The following is a 15,999-nucleotide window of genomic DNA, read 5'->3' as shown; positions in this document are numbered from 1 at the left end:
CCTACCCTCTGACCTTTCCCTCCAATTGGTTTTGAGAAGGAGAGAGGATGTGAGGAGTATACAACTGAGATCTTCCCCATGTAATTCACCTAATGCCCTCCTCTACTACTCTCTTACACCCTCTTCTACCCTCTTCTACCCTGTACTGCTCTCTTCTACCCTGTACTGCTTTCTTCTACCCTTTACTGCTCTCTTCTACCCTGTAGTGCTCTGTTCTACCCTGTACTGCTCTCTTCTACCCTTTACTGCTCTCTTCTACCCTGTACTGCTCTCTTCTACCCTTTAGTGCTCTCTTCTACCCTTTTACCGCTCTCTTCTACCCTTTACTGCTCTGTTCTACCCTGTACTGCTCTCTTCTACCCTTTACTGCTCTCTTCTACCCTGTACTGCTCTCTTCTACCCTTTAGTGCTCTCTTCTACCCTTTACCGCTCTCTTCTACCCTTTACTGCTCTCTTCTACCCTGTACTGCTCTCTTCTACCCTTTACTGCTCTCTTCTACCCTGTAGTGCTCTGTTCTACCCTGTACTGCTCTCTTCTACCCTTTACTGCTCTCTTCTACCCTGTACTGCTCTCTTCTACCCTTTAGTGCTCTCTTCTACCCTTTACCGCTCTCTTCTACCCTTTACTGCTCTCTTCTACCCTGTACCGCTCTCTTCTACCCTGTACCGCTCTCTTCTACCATTTACTGCTCTCTTCTACCCTTTACCGCTCTCTTCTACCCTGTACCGCTCTCTTCTACCCTTTACTGCTCTCTTCTACCCTTTACCGCTCTCTTCTACCCTTTACTGCTCTCTTCTACCCTGTACCGCTCTCTTCTACCCTTTACCGCTCTCTTCTACCCTGTACTGCTCTCTTCTACCCTTTACCGCTATCTTCTACCCTGTACTGCTCTCTTCTACCCTTTACTGCTCTCTTCTACCCTGTACTGCTCTCTTCTACCCTTTACTGCTCTCTTCTACCCTGTAGTGCTCTCTTCTACCCTGTACTGCTCTCTTCTACCCTTTACTGCTCTCTTCTACCCTGTAGTGCTCTCTTCTACCCTGTACTGCTCTCTTCTACCCTTTACTGCTCTCTTCTACCCTTTACTGCTCTCTTCTACCCTGTACTGCTCTCTGCTACCCTGTACTGCTCTCTTATACCCTTTTACTGCTCTCTTCTACCCTTTACTGCTCTCTTCACTGACATCTGGTGAAAAGGAATCGACTTTACATGTTACAAAAAAAGGCCTCAGATTAGATGGTGCTGCGTAAAAATTATGACGGCAGATTGAAAAACAGGTGCGAGGCCAAGCATTCTATCTGCAGAAAACAGAAGACATACCACATACATGGTCCATTTATCAATTAGTGGCTATTTCACTCTGCCAGTCGCATGATTGTACAATGCCTGATGTTGCCAGTTGCATTGTAATTGACATACTTTTCAAGCTTGAACGAACCCACACAGGAGTCGAGAGAGCAATAGTGAGAGAGGGAGATATATATATGTGTGTGCGTTTTAACCTATTTTAACCTAGCAAGTTTACATCTGCATTTTATTTGATTCTCTGTTAAGAGGCTCGAGAACAACAAGACACTGTTTCCCTCCCCATCCACCTCAGCTAACTTCAGAAACGGGCGCTGCTTGTAGCCTAATCATTTTGGGGAACTTGATTTTGGCTTCCTGATTGCACACGTTCCGCTCTGTCGCCTGTTTGCGCCTTCTGATCGCGTTCGTTCCGCTCCATGAAACCACTTTGCGAGTCTGTAGCAGATTTTCAGTTCAGGTTTCTGTTCATCGAAGGAGGGTTGAAGTGAGAGGCGACTGTACTGTGTTCTGATAAATCCATCTGAAAGTTTCATTCTTCAATCGGTCCGGTCTACATCAACATGTCTTCGCTGCCCAAGCAACTACGAGACGAGAGGTGAGTTACGATGCCAGTGGTGACAGCGGTTGTTGAAGGCAGCATAGGACTGTTAGCAAATGTCAACTTCTGATTCCAGAACTGTTGTTAATGTGCGTTTATGTAACCCTTATTTTACCAGTTAAATCGACTGAGAAGTGAGAAGAGGAGGGGGGATGAATGAGCCAACTGGGAACAGGGGAAGATTAGGAGCCCATGATGTCAGGGCCAGATTGGGCATTTAGCCAGTAACTAGGCAATGGAATAGTAACAGCGAAGATATTTCCCCTTTTATCTGTGGTAGGAGCCTATTCTTCTATTGTGTATGCAGCGCGTTTCCAATCTTTCTAGAACAGTCATCTGTCACGATTGTGAATTTGAAACTAAACTAAATTCCATAATAGTCACCAGAGTGACTCGTTTTGCAACATTCACCCTACATAAATGAGTGTGTGTACGCTATGACGTGTGTTTCCTCGCACCACAGGTGCAGTGTGTGTGTGTGTGTGTGTGTGTGTGTGTGAGAGAGAGAGAGTTCTCGGTGCCATGAAGCTGAACGTCACCTAAGCATTTGTTTACTTCTTAGTTCACCTCACCTCCTCTCCTCTCCTCTCGCTCAGTGATTTTGACCAGCTTCCACACGACATTCCCATCAGTGCCACCATCGCAGACATTGAGGAGAAAAAGGGCTTCATCGACTATTATGTAAGTGTGTCTCTGTATGCTGGTGAACACTGACCACACAACCCACGAGTTACAATGGTGAGAACGCTTTAAACGCTAAGAATGGTGTGAAAAGCATCTCAAAAGCTCATGTAAGAAACCTCCCTCCCTCCCTCCCTCCTCTCCTCCACCCCCCACCCCCCCCTCCCTCCCTCCCTCCCTCCCTGCTCTCCTCGCCTCCTCCTCCTTCTTCCCCTCCCTCCCTGCTCTCCTCCCCTCCCTCCCCTCCTCCCCCCTCCCTCCCTGCTCTCCCCCCCCCCCCCTGTCTCCCGGCAGCGTTTTGTGATGGAGGTAAGGACCAGAGGTGGTAGTAAGTACCTGATCTACCGGAGGTACAGCCAGTTCTTCAACCTGCACAGTGACCTGGAGCTGAAGCATTCACCTGGAGACCAGGGCACATCTGGACCTAACACCTGCAGGCTGCCCACCCTGCCTGGTGAGAGGGGGGTGGAGGGGTGGGCTGCTCAGTGTGTGTGTGTGTGTGTGTGTGTGCGTGTGCGTGTACACGTTTTATGCGCTTTTGCACATATACATATACACATGGTATGCTGTTGGGTGTGTCCTTGTACATGAATGTTGGGTATGTTGGGTATGAGTTATGTAAAAACCTCATTCACCCTGTCATAGTTCACTTCTCTCCTGGGGGTAAGAATACCTGGCATTGTGTAAAACACACCATATCAGATAAACCAGGACTCCTATTCCCTCTCAGTGTTAACACCATATCAGATAGACCAGGACTCCTATTCCCTCTCAGTGTTAACACCATATCAGATAGACCAGGACTCCTATTCCCTCTCAGTGTTAACACCATATCAGATAGACCAGGACTCCTATTCCCTCTCAGTGTTAACACCATATCAGATAGACCAGGACTCCTATTCCCTCTCAGTGTTAACACCATATCAGATAGACCAGGACTCCTATTCCCTCTCAGTGTTAACACCATATCAGATAGACCAGGACTCCTATTCCCTCTCAGTGTTAACACCATATCAGATAGACCAGGACTCCTATTCCCTCTCAGTGTTAACACCATATCAGATAGACCAGGACTCCTATTCCCTCTCAGTGTTAACACCATATCAGATAGACCAGGACTCCTATTCCCTCTCAGTGTTAACACCATATCAGATAGACCAGGACTCCTATTCCCTCTCAGTGTTAACACCATATCAGATAGACCAGGACTCCTATTCCCTCTCAGTGTTAACACCATATCAGATAAACCAGGACTCCTATTCCCTCTCAGTGTTAACACCATATCAGATAGACCAGGACTCCTATTCCCTCTCAGTGTTAACACCATATCAGATAGACCAGGACTCCTATTCCCTCTCAGTGTTAACACCATATCAGATAGACCAGGACTCCTATTCCCTCTCAGTGTTAACACCATATCAGATAGACCAGGACTCCTATTCCCTCTCAGTGTTAACACCATATCAGATAGACCAGGACTCCTATTCCCTCTCTGTGTTAACACCATATCAGATAAACCAGGACTCCTATTCCCTCTCAGTGTTAACACCATATCAGATAGACCAGGACTCCTATTCCCTCTCTGTGTTAACACCATATCAGATAGACCAGGACTCCTATTCCCTCTCAGTGTTAACACCATATCTGTCTAGACCAGGTCTCTCTTCTTCTGTCTCTCTCTATATGTCTGTCTCCATATCAGATATGTCTGTCTCTCCATCTCTATATGTATGTTAACACCATATCAGATAGACCAGGACTCTATATGTCTGTCTCTCCTTCTCTATATGTCTGTCTCTGACTCTATATGTCTGTCTCTCCTTCTCTATATGTCTGTCTCTCCATCTCTATATGTATGTCTCTCCTTCTCTATATGTCTGTCTGTCTCTCCTTCTCTGTATGTCTGTCTGTCTCTCCTTCTCTATATGTCTGTCTGTCTCTCATTCTCTATATGTCTGTCTGTCTCTCATTCTCTATATGTCTGTCTGTCTCTCATTCTCTATATGTCTGTCTGTCTCTCCTTCTCTATATGTCTGTCTCTCCTTCTCTATATGTCTGTCTCCTTCTCTATATGTCTGTATCCTTCTCTATATGTCTGTCTCCTTCTCTATATGTCTGTCTCTGACTCTATATGTCTGTCTGTCTCTCCTTCTCTGTATGTCTGTCTCTCCTTCTCTATATGTCTGTCTGTCTCTCCTTCTCTATATGTCTGTCTGTCTCTCCTTCTCTATATGTCTGTCTGTCTCTCAGATCTCCTTCTCTATATGTCTGTCTCTCCTCTATGTCTGTCTCTCTTCTATATGTCTGTCTCTCCTTCTCTATGTCTGTCTCCTTCTCTATATGTCTGTCTCTCCTCTCTATATGTCTGTCTGTCTCTCCTTCTCTATATGTCTGTCTCTCCTTCTCTATATGTCTGTCTCTCCTTCTCTATATGTCTGTCTCTCCTTCTCTATCTCTCTACTTCTCTGTATGTCTGTCTCTCCTTCTCTGTATGTCTGTCTCTCCTTCTCTGTATGTCTGTCTCTCCTTCTCTGTATGTCTGTCTCTCTCCTCTCTCCTTCTCTGTATGTCTGTCTCTCCTTCTATATGTCTGTCTGTCTCTCCTTCTCTATATGTCTGTCTCTCCTTCTCTATATGTCTGTCTGTCTCTCCTTCTCTATATGTCTGTCTCTCCTTCTCTATGTCTGTCTCTCCTTCTCTATATGTCTGTCTGTCTCTCCTTCTCTATATGTCTGTCTCTCCTTCTCTATGTCTGTCTGTCTCTCCTTCTCTATATGTCTGTCTGTCTCTCCTTCTCTATATGTCTGTCTCTCCTTCTCTATATGTCTGTCTCTCCTTCTCTATATGTCTGTCTCCTTCTCTGTATGTCTGTCTCTCCTTCTCTGTATGTCTGTCTCTCCTTCTCTGTATGTCTGTCTCTCCTTCTCTATATGTCTGTCTGTCTCTCCTTCTCTATATGTCTGTCTGTCTCTCCTTCTCTATATGTCTGTCTGTCTCTCCTTCTCTATATGTCTGTCTGTCTCTCCTTCTCTATATGTCTGTCTGTCTCTCCTTCTCTGTATGTCTGTCTCTCCTTCTCTATATGTCTGTCTCTCCTTCTCTGTATGTCTGTCTCTCCTTCTCTGTATGTCTGTCTCTCCTTCTCTGTATGTCTGTCTCTCCTTCTCTGTATGTCTGTCTCTCCTTCTCTGTATGTCTGTCTCTCCTTCTCTATATGTCTGTCTGTCTCTCCTTCTCTATATGTCTGTCTGTCTCTCCTTCTCTGTATGTCTGTCTCTCCTTCTCTGTATGTCTGTCTCTCCTTCTCTGTATGTCTGTCTCTCCTTCTCTGTATGTCTGTCTCTCCTTCTCTGTATGTCTGTCTCTCCTTCTCTATATGTCTGTCTCTGACTCTATATGTCTGTCTGTCTCTCCTTCTCTGTATGTCTGTCTCTCCTTCTCTATATGTCTGTCTCTCCTTCTCTATATGTCTGTCTCTCCTTCTCTATATGTCTGTCTCTCCTTCTCTATATGTCTGTCTCTCCTTCTCTATATGTCTGTCTCTCCTTCTCTATATGTCTGTCTGTCTCTCCTTCTCTATATGTCTGTCTGTCTCTCCTTCTCTATATGTCTGTCTCTCCTTCTCTGTATGTCTGTCTCTCCTTCTCTATATGTCTGTCTCTCCTTCTCTGTATGTCTGTCTCTCCTTCTCTGTCTGTCTGTCTCTCCTTCTCTATATGTCTGTCTCTCTCTCCTTCTCTATATGTCTGTCTGTCTCCTTCTCTATATGTCTGTCTCTCCTTCTCTATATGTCTGTCTCTACTTCTCTATATGTCTGTCTGTCTCTCCTTCTCTGTATGTCTGTCTCTCCTTCTCTGTATGTCTGTCTCTCCTTCTCTGTATGTCTGTCTCTCCTTCTCTGTATGTCTGTCTCTCCTTCTCTATATGTCTGTCTCTCCTTCTCTATATGTCTGTCTCTCCTTCTCTATATGTCTGTCTGTCTCTCCTTCTCTGTATGTCTGTCTCTCCTTCTCTATATGTCTGTCTCTCCTTCTCTATATGTCTGTCTCTCCTTCTCTATATGTCTGTCTCTCCTTCTCTATATGTCTGTCTCTCCTTCTCTATATGTCTGTCTCTCCTTCTCTATATGTCTGTCTCTCCTTCTCTATATGTCTGTCTCTCCTTCTCTGTCTGTCTCTCCTTCTCTATATGTCTGTCTCTCCTTCTCTATATGTCTGTCTGTCTCTCCTTCTCTATATGTCTGTCTGTCTCTCCTTCTCTATATGTCTGTCTCTCCTTCTCTATATGTCTGTCTGTCTCTCCTTCTCTGTCTGTCTCTCCTTCTCTATATGTCTGTCTGTCTCTCCTTCTCTATATGTCTGTCTGTCTCTCCTTCTCTATATGTCTGTCTGTCTGTCTCTCTCCTTCTCTATATGTCTGTCTCTCCTTCTCTATATGTCTGTCTCTCTCCTTCTCTATATGTCTGTCTCTCTCCTTCTCTATATGTCTGTCTCTCTCTCCTCTCTATATGTCTGTCTCTCCTTCTCTATATGTCTCTGTCTTCTCTCTATATGTCTGTCTGTCTTCTCTTCTCTATATGTCTGTCTGTCTCTCCTTCTCTATATGTCTGTCTGTCTCTCTCTCTGTCTCTCCTATGTCTGTCTGTCTCTCCTTCTCTATATGTCTGTCTGTCTGTCTCCTTCTCTATATGTCTGTCTGTCTCTCTCCTTCTCTATATGTCTGTCTGTCTCTCCTTCTCTATATGTCTGTCTGTCTCTCCTTCTCTATATGTCTGTCTCTCTCCTTCTCTATATGTCTGTCTGTCTCTCTTCTCTATATGTCTGTCTGTCTGTCTCTCCTTCTCTGTATGTCTGTCTCTCCTTCTCTGTCTGTCCTTCTCTATATGTCTGTCTCTCTTCTCTGTCTGTCTCTCTCTATATGTCTGTCTCTCCTTCTCTATATGTCTGTCTCTCCTTCTCTGTATGTCTGTCTGTCTCTCTTCTCTATATGTCTGTCTGTCTCTCCTTCTCTATATGTCTGTCTGTCTCTCCTTCTCTATATGTCTGTCTGTCTCTCTTCTCTATATGTCTGTCTCTCCTTCTCTATATGTCTGTCTGTCTCTTCTCTATATGTCTGTCTGTCTCTCTTCTCTATATGTCTGTCTGTCTCCTTCTCTATATGTCTGTCTCTCTCTTCTCTATATGTCTGTCTCTCTCTTTCTCTATATGTCTGTCTGTCTCTCCTTCTCTATATGTCTGTCTGTCTGTCTTATGTCTGTCTGTCTCTCCTTCTATATGTCTGTCTCTCTTCTCTATATGTCTGTCTCTCCTTCTCTATATGTCTGTCTCTCCTTCTCTATATGTCTGTCTGTCTCCTTCTCTATATCTGTCTCTCTTCTCTATATGTCTGTCTCTCTCTATATGTCTGTCTGTCTCTCCTTCTCTATATGTCTGTCTGTCTCTCCTTCTCTATATGTCTGTCTGTCTCTCCTTCTCTGTCTGTCTCTTCTCTATCTGTCTGTCTCTCTTCTCTATATCCTGTCTCTCCTCTATATGTCTGTCTCTCCTTCTCTGTCTGTCTGTCTCTCCTTCTCTATATGTCTGTCTCTCCTTCTCTCTGTCTCTCCTTCTCTATATGTCTGTCTTCCTTCTCTATATGTCTGTCTCTCCTCTATATGTCTGTCTCTCCTTCTCTAATGTCTGTCTCTCCTTCTCTATATGTCTGTCTCTCTTCTCTGTATGTCTGTCTCTCCTTCTCTATATGTCTGTCTCTCTCTTCTCTATATGTCTGTCTCTCCTTCTCTGTATGTCTGTCTCTCCTTCTCTGTATGTCTGTCTCTCCTCCTCACTATATGTCTGTCTCCTTCTCTATATGTCTGTCTGTCTCTCTGTCTCTATATGTCTGTCTCTCCTTCTCTGTCTGTCTCTCCTTCTCTGTCTGTCTGTCTCTCTCTGTCTCTCCTTCTCTATATGTCACTGTATGTCTGTCTCTCCTTCTCTGTATGTCTGTCTCTCCTGTCTGTATGTCTGTCTATATGTATGTCTGTCTGTCTCTTCTCTATATGTCTGTCTGTCTGTCTGTCTGTCTGTCTGTCTGTCTCATCTGTCTGTCTCTCTCTTTCTGTCTGTCTCATCTCTTTTCTCTCTATCTTTCTGTCTGTGTCCCAAACAGTTGGATTTCTGCCAAGACTGAATACCTGTTTAACAGAATAATTAGTGTCTCTCTGCAGGTGTACACTAGAAAACAAGCATTTTATTGTGCTCTCTCTCTCTCTCTCCTCTTTCCTCTCTCCTTCTCTCTTTCCTTCTCTCGATCTCTCTCCCATCCCTCCCATCCATCTATGTTTCCCTCCCTCCATCCATCACTAACTGACTTTTCTCTCTCTCTCCCCACTCCACCCTTCCCTCTTTCCTTCTCCCCCCTCTCCCAATGTTATGTCTCTGAGACTGGACTCACAGATAATGGAGATGGACTCTAAATGTCCAATGAGAGATGGACCCAGTAGAGATGTCAGTGAACTCTCCTGAGAGATGGAGGAGAGATGGACCCAGATAATGAGAGATGGAGAGGAGACCCTCTCTCCTTCTCTGTGAGAGATGGACCCAGATAATGAGAGATGGAGGGAGAGATGGGAGAGATGGAGAGAGATGGACCCAGATAATGAGAGATGGACCCAGATAATGAGAGATGGAGAGAGAGATGGACCCAGATAATGAGAGATGGAGAGAGATGGACCCAGATAATGAGAGATGGAGAGAGAGATGGACCCAGATAATGAGAGATGGAGAGAGAGATGGACCCAGATAATGAGAGATGGAGAGAGATGGACCCAGATAATGAGAGATGGAGAGAGAGATGGACCTAGATAATGAGAGATGGAGAGAGAGATGGACCCAGATAATGAGAGATGGAGAGAGAGATGGACCCAGATAATGAGAGATGGAGAGAGAGATGGACCCAGATAATGAGAGATGGAGAGAGATGGACCCAGATAATGAGAGATGGAGAGAGAGATGGACCCAGATAATGAGAGATGGAGAGAGATGGACCCAGATAATGAGAGATGGAGAGAGATGGACCCAGATAATGAGAGATGGAGAGAGATGGACCCAGATAATGAGAGATGGAGAGAGAGATGGACCCAGATAATGAGAGATGGAGAGAGAGATGGACCCAGATAATGAGAGATGGAGAGAGAGATGGACCCAGATAATGAGAGATGGAGAGAGAGATGGACCCAGATAATGAGAGATGGAGAGAGAGATGGACCCAGATAATGAGAGATGGAGAGAGAGATGGACCCAGATAATGAGAGATGGAGAGAGATGGACCCAGATAATGAGAGATGGAGAGAGAGATGGACCCAGATAATGAGAGATGGAGAGAGAGATGGACCCAGATAATGAGAGATGGAGGGAGATGGAGGGAGATGGAGAGAGAGATGGAGAGAGATGGAGATGGAGAGAGATGGAGAGATAAGAGAGATGGAGGGAGATGGACCCAGATAATGAGAGATGGAGAGAGATGATGGACCCAGATAATGAGAGATGGAGAGAGAGATGGACCCAGATAATGAGAGATGGAGGGAGATGGACCCAGATAATGAGAGATGGAGGAGATGGAGGGAGATGGACCCAGATAATGAGAGATGGAGAGAGATGGACCCAGATAATGAGAGATGGAGAGAGAGATGGACCCAGATAATGAGAGATGGAGAGAGATGGACCCAGATAATGAGAGATGGAGATGGAGATGGACCCAGATAATGAGATGATGGAGATGGAGAGATAATGAGAGATGGAGAGAGATGGACCCAGATAATGAGAGATGGAGAGAGAGATGGACCCAGATAATGAGAGATGGAGAGAAGATGGACCCAGATAATGAGAGATGGAGAGAGAGATGGACCCAGATAATGAGAGATGGAGAGAGATGGACCCAGATAATGAGAGATGGAGAGAGAGATGGACCCAGATAATGAGAGATGGAGGATGGAGAGAGATGGACCCAGATAATGAGAGATGGAGGGAGATGGAGATGGAGATGGACCCAGATAATGAGAGATGGAGAGAGATGGATGGAGAGATAATGAGAGATGGACCCAGATAATGAGAGATGGATGAGAGATGGAGGGAGATGGACCCAGATAATGAGAGATGGAGAGAGAGATGGACCCAGATAATGAGAGATGGAGGGAGATGGAGGGAGATGGAGAGAGACGGAGAGAGATGGAGGGAGACGGAGGGAGATATGGAGAGAGACGGAGGGAGATGGAGAGAGAGATGGACCCAGATAATGAGAGATGGAGAGAGACGGAGGGAGATGGAGGGAGATGGAGGGAGATGGAGAGAGACGGAGAGAGATGGAGGGAGATGGAGGGAGACGGAGGGAGATATGGAGAGAGACGGAGGGAGATGGAGGGAGATGGAGAGAGACGGAGGGAGATGGAGGGAGATATGGAGAGAGACGGAGAGAGATGGAGAGAGACGGAGGGAGATATGACGAGAGATGGAGGGAGATGGAGAGAGATGGAGGGAGATGGACCCAGATAATGAGAGATGGTGAGAGACGGAGGGAGATGGAGAGAGAGAGAGATGGAGAGAGATGGACCCAGATAATGAGAGATGGAGGGAGACGGAGGGAGATGGAGAGAGATGGAGAGAGAGAGATGGAGAGAGAGAGATGGACCCAGATAATGAGAGATGGTGAGAGACGGAGGGAGATGGAGAGAGATGGACCCAGATAATGAGAGACGGAGGGAGACGGAGGGAGATGGAGAGAGAGAGATGGAGAGAGAGAGATGGACCCAGATAATGAGAGATGGAGGGAGACGGAGGGAGATGGAGAGAGATGGAGAGAGATGGACCCAGATAATGAGAGACGGAGGGAGACGGAGGGAGATGGAGAGAGATGGAGAGAGAGAGATGGACCCAGATAATGAGAGATGGAGGGAGAGAGATGGACCCAGATAATGAGAGATGGAGGGAGAGAGATGGACCCAGATAATGAGAGATGGAGGGAGATGGAGGGAGATGGACCCAGATAATGAGAGATGGAGGGAGACGGAGGGAGATGGAGAGAGAGATGGAGAGAGACAGAGGGAGATGGAGAGAGACGGAGGGAGATGGAGGGAGATGGAGAGAGATGGAGGGAGATGGACCCAGATAATGAGAGATGGAGGGAGATGGAGGGAGATGGACCCAGATAATGAGAGATGGAGGGAGACGGAGGGAGATGGAGAGAGAGATGGAGAGAGAGAGAGATGGAGAGAAATGGAGCCAGATAATGAGTGATGGAGAGAGAGATGGAGAGAGATGGAGATGGAGAGAGAGATGGAGAGAGATGGAGATGGAGAGAGAGATGGAGAGAGAAGGAGTCGGAGGGAGAGAGATGGAGTCGGAGGGAGAGATGGTGGGAGATAGAGATGATCACAGGCATTAGATGGGGCTAAATTAGTTGTAGCTTTCCCCCTCTCTCTCTCTCTGTCCTCCTCCCCTCTCTCTCCCTCCCTCCCTCCATCTCCCCCCACTCTCTCCCTCCCTCCACCCCCCTCTCTCCCTCCCTCCATCTCCCCCCCACTCTCTCTTTCTCTCTCCTCTCTCTCTCTGTCCTCCTCTCCTGTCTCTGTCCTCTCCTCTCTCTCTCTCTGTCCTCTCCTCTCTCTCTCTCTCTCTGTCCTCTCCTCTCTCTCTCTCTGTCCTCTCCTCTCTCTCTCTGTCCTCCTCTCCTCTCTCTTTCTCTGTCCTCCTCTCTCCTCTCTCTCTCAGTCCTCCTCTCCTCTCTCTCTCCCTGTCCTCTCCTCTCTCTCTCTCTCTCTCTCTCTCTCTCTCTCTCTCCTCCCCCCATCTCCCCCCACTCTCTCTGTCCTTCTCCCCTCTCTCTCTCTCCCTCCCTCCATCTCCCCTCACTCTCTCGCTCTGTCCTCCTCCCCTCTCTCTCTCCCTCCCTCCATCTCCCCCCACTCTCTCCCTCCCTCCACCCCCCCCTCTCCCTCCCTCCATCTCCCCCCACTCTCTCTTTCTCTGTCCTCCTCTCCTCTCTCTCTTTCTCTCTCTCTCTGTCCTCTCTCTCTCTCTCTCTGTCCTCTCCTCTCTCTCTCTCTGTCCTCTCTCTCTCTCTCCTCTCTGTCCTCTCTCCTCTCTGTCTGTCTTCTCTCTCTCTCTCTCTGTCCTCTCTCTCTCTCTGTCTCTCTCTCTGTCTGTCTCTCTCTCTCTCTCTCTCTCTCTCTCTCTCTCTCTCTCTCTCTCCTCTCTCTCTCTCTCTGTCTCTCTCCTCTCTCTGTCCTCCTCTCCTCTCTCTCTCTCTCTGTCCTCCTCTCTCTCTCTCTCTCTCTCTCTGTCCTCCTCTCCTCTCTCTCTCTCTCTCTGTCCTCCTCTCTCTCTCTGTCTGTCTCTCTCTCTCTCTCTCTCTCTCTCTCTCTCTCTCTCTCTCTCTCTCTCTCTCTCTCTCTCTCCTCTCTCTCTCTCTCTCTCTCTCTGTCCTCTCTCTCTCTCTCTCTCTCTCTCTTCTCTCTCTCTCTCCCCTCTCTCTCTCTCTCTCTCTGCCTTCTCTCTCTCTCTCTCTCTCTCTCCCTCTCTCTCTCTCTCTCTCTCTCTCTCTCTCTCTCTCTCTCTCTCTCTCTCTCTCTCTCTGTCTCTCTCTCTCTCTCTCTCTCTCTCTCTCTCTGTCCTCTCTCTCTCTCTCTCTCTCTCTCTCTCTCTCTCTCTCTCTCTCTCTCTCTCTAACTCTGTCCTCTCCTCTCTCTCTCTCTCTCTCCTCTCCTCTCTCTCTCTCCTCTCCCTCTCTCTGTCCTCTCCTCTCTCTCTCTCTCTCTCTCTCCTCCCCTCCACTCTCTCTCTCTCCTCTCTCTCTCTCTCTCTCTCTCTCTCTCTCTCTCTCTCTCTCTCTCTCTCTCTCTCTCTGTCCTCTCCTCTCCCTCTCCTCTCTCTCTGTCCTCTCCTCTCTCTCTCTCCCTCTAAATGATTTTTATCAGCAGAGGGAAGTAGCTGAATCTAATGTAGAACGTTACAATTGGAGCACAGAGGAACTTCAGGGGGGTGTTCTAAATGTTAATAATTATATTCAGCTAGAAGTTCTAGGTGACATTCAGTTGGGCCTAGTTGTACTGTAGCTGTGTGTGTGTGTGTGTGTGTGTGTGTGTGTGTGTGTGTGTGTGTGTGTGTGTGTGTGTGTGTGTGTGTGTGTGTGTGTGTGTGTGTGTGTGTGTGTGTGTGTTCTGAGTATCTCAGATAGCTGTTGGTTGGACAGTCATTCAACTACAGTCTTTGTTTATTAGTACCGTCAGTCTGTGTCTCAAGGGCACCCTATTTAATGGCACCCTATTTAATGGCACCCTATTTAAAGGCACCCTCTTTCCCTATGTAGTGCACTTCTTTAGACCAGGACCCATAGTGGCTATATGGGAAATAGGGTGTCATATGGAACACACGCTACAGATGTGGACTCTTAATTTGAGCCAGTTTACAGCAGGAAAATAATCCTGCAGCAACAACAAATGTGAGTTATAATGTGGATTATGATTCATGGACATTTTTGTAGGGTTTGATACATTTTTCATTTAGGGAACATCAAGTGTGCCATATTAAAGGGAAAAGTACAAACTTTAGAGGCCTTTTTAAACCTCGAATACACTACGAGGTTTCATTCCCTGCTTTTCATGAAAATTCTCAGTGACAAAAGAGTGATCAAATGAAGATCCTACATCTGTGGCCTGTGGGATGTTTGATTAACATATCATCAACTCTGATGAGAAATGCAATTAAAATGTCATTATGTTGTTGATATTTATGCAACCACCCAAAGGCAATACTGTCAACCTTGAAATGAGTTATTTCGGATTGATCGATTTCCAGAAAGGAAGAGTTTTAGTTATTGGTTGGTCTTGTTGGAGGGGAAAACGTCGGGAGACTATCTATGGTGTGTGTCTTTGTGTGTCTCTAGGTAAAGTGTTCATTGGCAATAAGAAGGAGATTGCAGAGAATAGAATTCCAGAACTCAACACTTATATGAAGGTAAGTCATACGGAGAATATAGGCAGAGTGAAAACTATGATCCCCTATTGATGTCACCTGTTAAATCCACTTCAGTCAGTGTAGATGAAGGGGAGGAGACGGGTTAAAGATGAAGGGGAGGAGACGGGTTAAAGATGAAGGGGAGGAGACGGGTTAAAGATGAAGGGGAGGAGACGGGTTAAAGATGAAGGGGAGGAGACGGGTTAAAGATGAAGGGGATCAAAAATGGCAAAGATGAAGGGGAGGAGACGGGTTAAAGATGAAGGGGAGGAGACGGAGGTTAAAGATGAAGGGGAGGAGACGGGTTGTGTGGAGATGAAGGGGAGGAGAAAGGTTAAAGATGAAGGGGAGGAGACGGGTTAAAGATGAAGGGGAGGAGACGGGTTAAAGATGAAGGGAATTAAAATGAGGAGACGGGTTAAAGATGAAGGGGGGAGACGGGTTAAAGATGAAGGGGAGGAGACGGGTTAAAGATGAAGGGGAGGAGGGGGATTTCGGGTTAAAGATGAAGGGGAGGAGACGGGTTAAAGATGAAGGGGAGGAGACGGGTTAAAGATGAAGGGGAGGAGACGGGTTAAAGATGAAGGGGGAGACGGGTTAAAGATGAAGGGGAGGAGATTTGTTAAAGATGAAGGAAGGAGAGGTTAGATGAAGGGGAGGAGACGGGTTAAAGATGAAGGGGAGGAGACGGGTTAAAGATGAAGGGGAGGAGACGGGTTAAAGATGAAGGGGAGGAGGATGAGGTTAAAGATGAAGGGGAGAGACGGGTTAAAGATGAAGGGGAGGAGACGGGTTAAAGATGAAGGGGAGGAGACGGGTTAAAGATGAAGGGGAGGAGACGGGTTAAAGATGAAGGGGGGGAGACGGGTTAAAGATGAAGGGGAGGAGACGGGTTAAAGATGAAGGGGAGGAGACGGGTTAAAGATGAAGGGGAGGAGACGGGTTAAAGATGAAGGGGAGGAGACGGGTTAAAGATGAAGGGGAGGAGACGGGTTAAAGATGAAGGGGAGGAGACGGGTTAAAGATGAAGGGGAGGAGACGGGTTAAAGATGAAGGGGAGGAGACGGGTTAAAGATGAAGGGGGGGAGACGGGTTAAAGATGAAGGGGAGGAGACGGGTTAAAGATGAAGGGGAGGAGACGGGTTAAAGATGAAGGGGAGGAGACGGGTTAAAGATGAAGGGGAGGAGACGGGTTAAAGATGAAGGGGAGGAGACGGGTTAAAGATGAAGGGGAGGAGACGGGTTAAAGATGAAGGGGAGGAGACGGGTTAAAGATGAAGGGGAGGAGACGGGTTAAAGATGAAGGGGAGGAGACGGGTTAAAGATGAAGGGGAGGAGACGGGTTAAAGATGAAGGGGAGACGGGTTAAAGATGAAGGGGAGGAGACGGGTTAAAGATGAAGGGGAGGAGACGGGTTAAAG

General features: G+C 46.9%; 2 protein-coding genes across 2 annotated transcripts in view; one reads left to right on the top strand and one right to left on the bottom strand.

Annotated features, from left to right (window-relative positions):
• Positions 1-15,999, bottom strand: part of pvalb7 (parvalbumin 7) — a 93,933-nt gene that overhangs the window by 55,072 nt on the left and 22,862 nt on the right. The gene's annotated exons all lie outside the window — the stretch shown is intronic.
• ncf4 (neutrophil cytosolic factor 4) overlaps positions 1,261-15,999 on the top strand; it is a 59,530-nt gene continuing 44,791 nt past the window's right edge. The window contains exons 1-4 of the mRNA XM_052517842.1: positions 1,261-1,904; positions 2,504-2,588; positions 2,883-3,042; positions 14,508-14,578. Of these exons, the coding sequence (XP_052373802.1) occupies positions 1,870-1,904; positions 2,504-2,588; positions 2,883-3,042; positions 14,508-14,578 (351 nt within the window). The 5' untranslated portion in view covers positions 1,261-1,869. The remainder of the gene's footprint in view (positions 1,905-2,503; positions 2,589-2,882; positions 3,043-14,507; positions 14,579-15,999) is intronic.

Source organism: Oncorhynchus keta, unplaced genomic scaffold (assembly GCF_023373465.1).
Source record: "Oncorhynchus keta strain PuntledgeMale-10-30-2019 unplaced genomic scaffold, Oket_V2 Un_scaffold_984_pilon_pilon, whole genome shotgun sequence".
NCBI lineage: Eukaryota > Metazoa > Chordata > Actinopteri > Salmoniformes > Salmonidae > Oncorhynchus > Oncorhynchus keta.
Note: the sequence above shows the minus strand (reverse complement) of the source record. Positions and strands in the feature narration are given on the sequence as shown.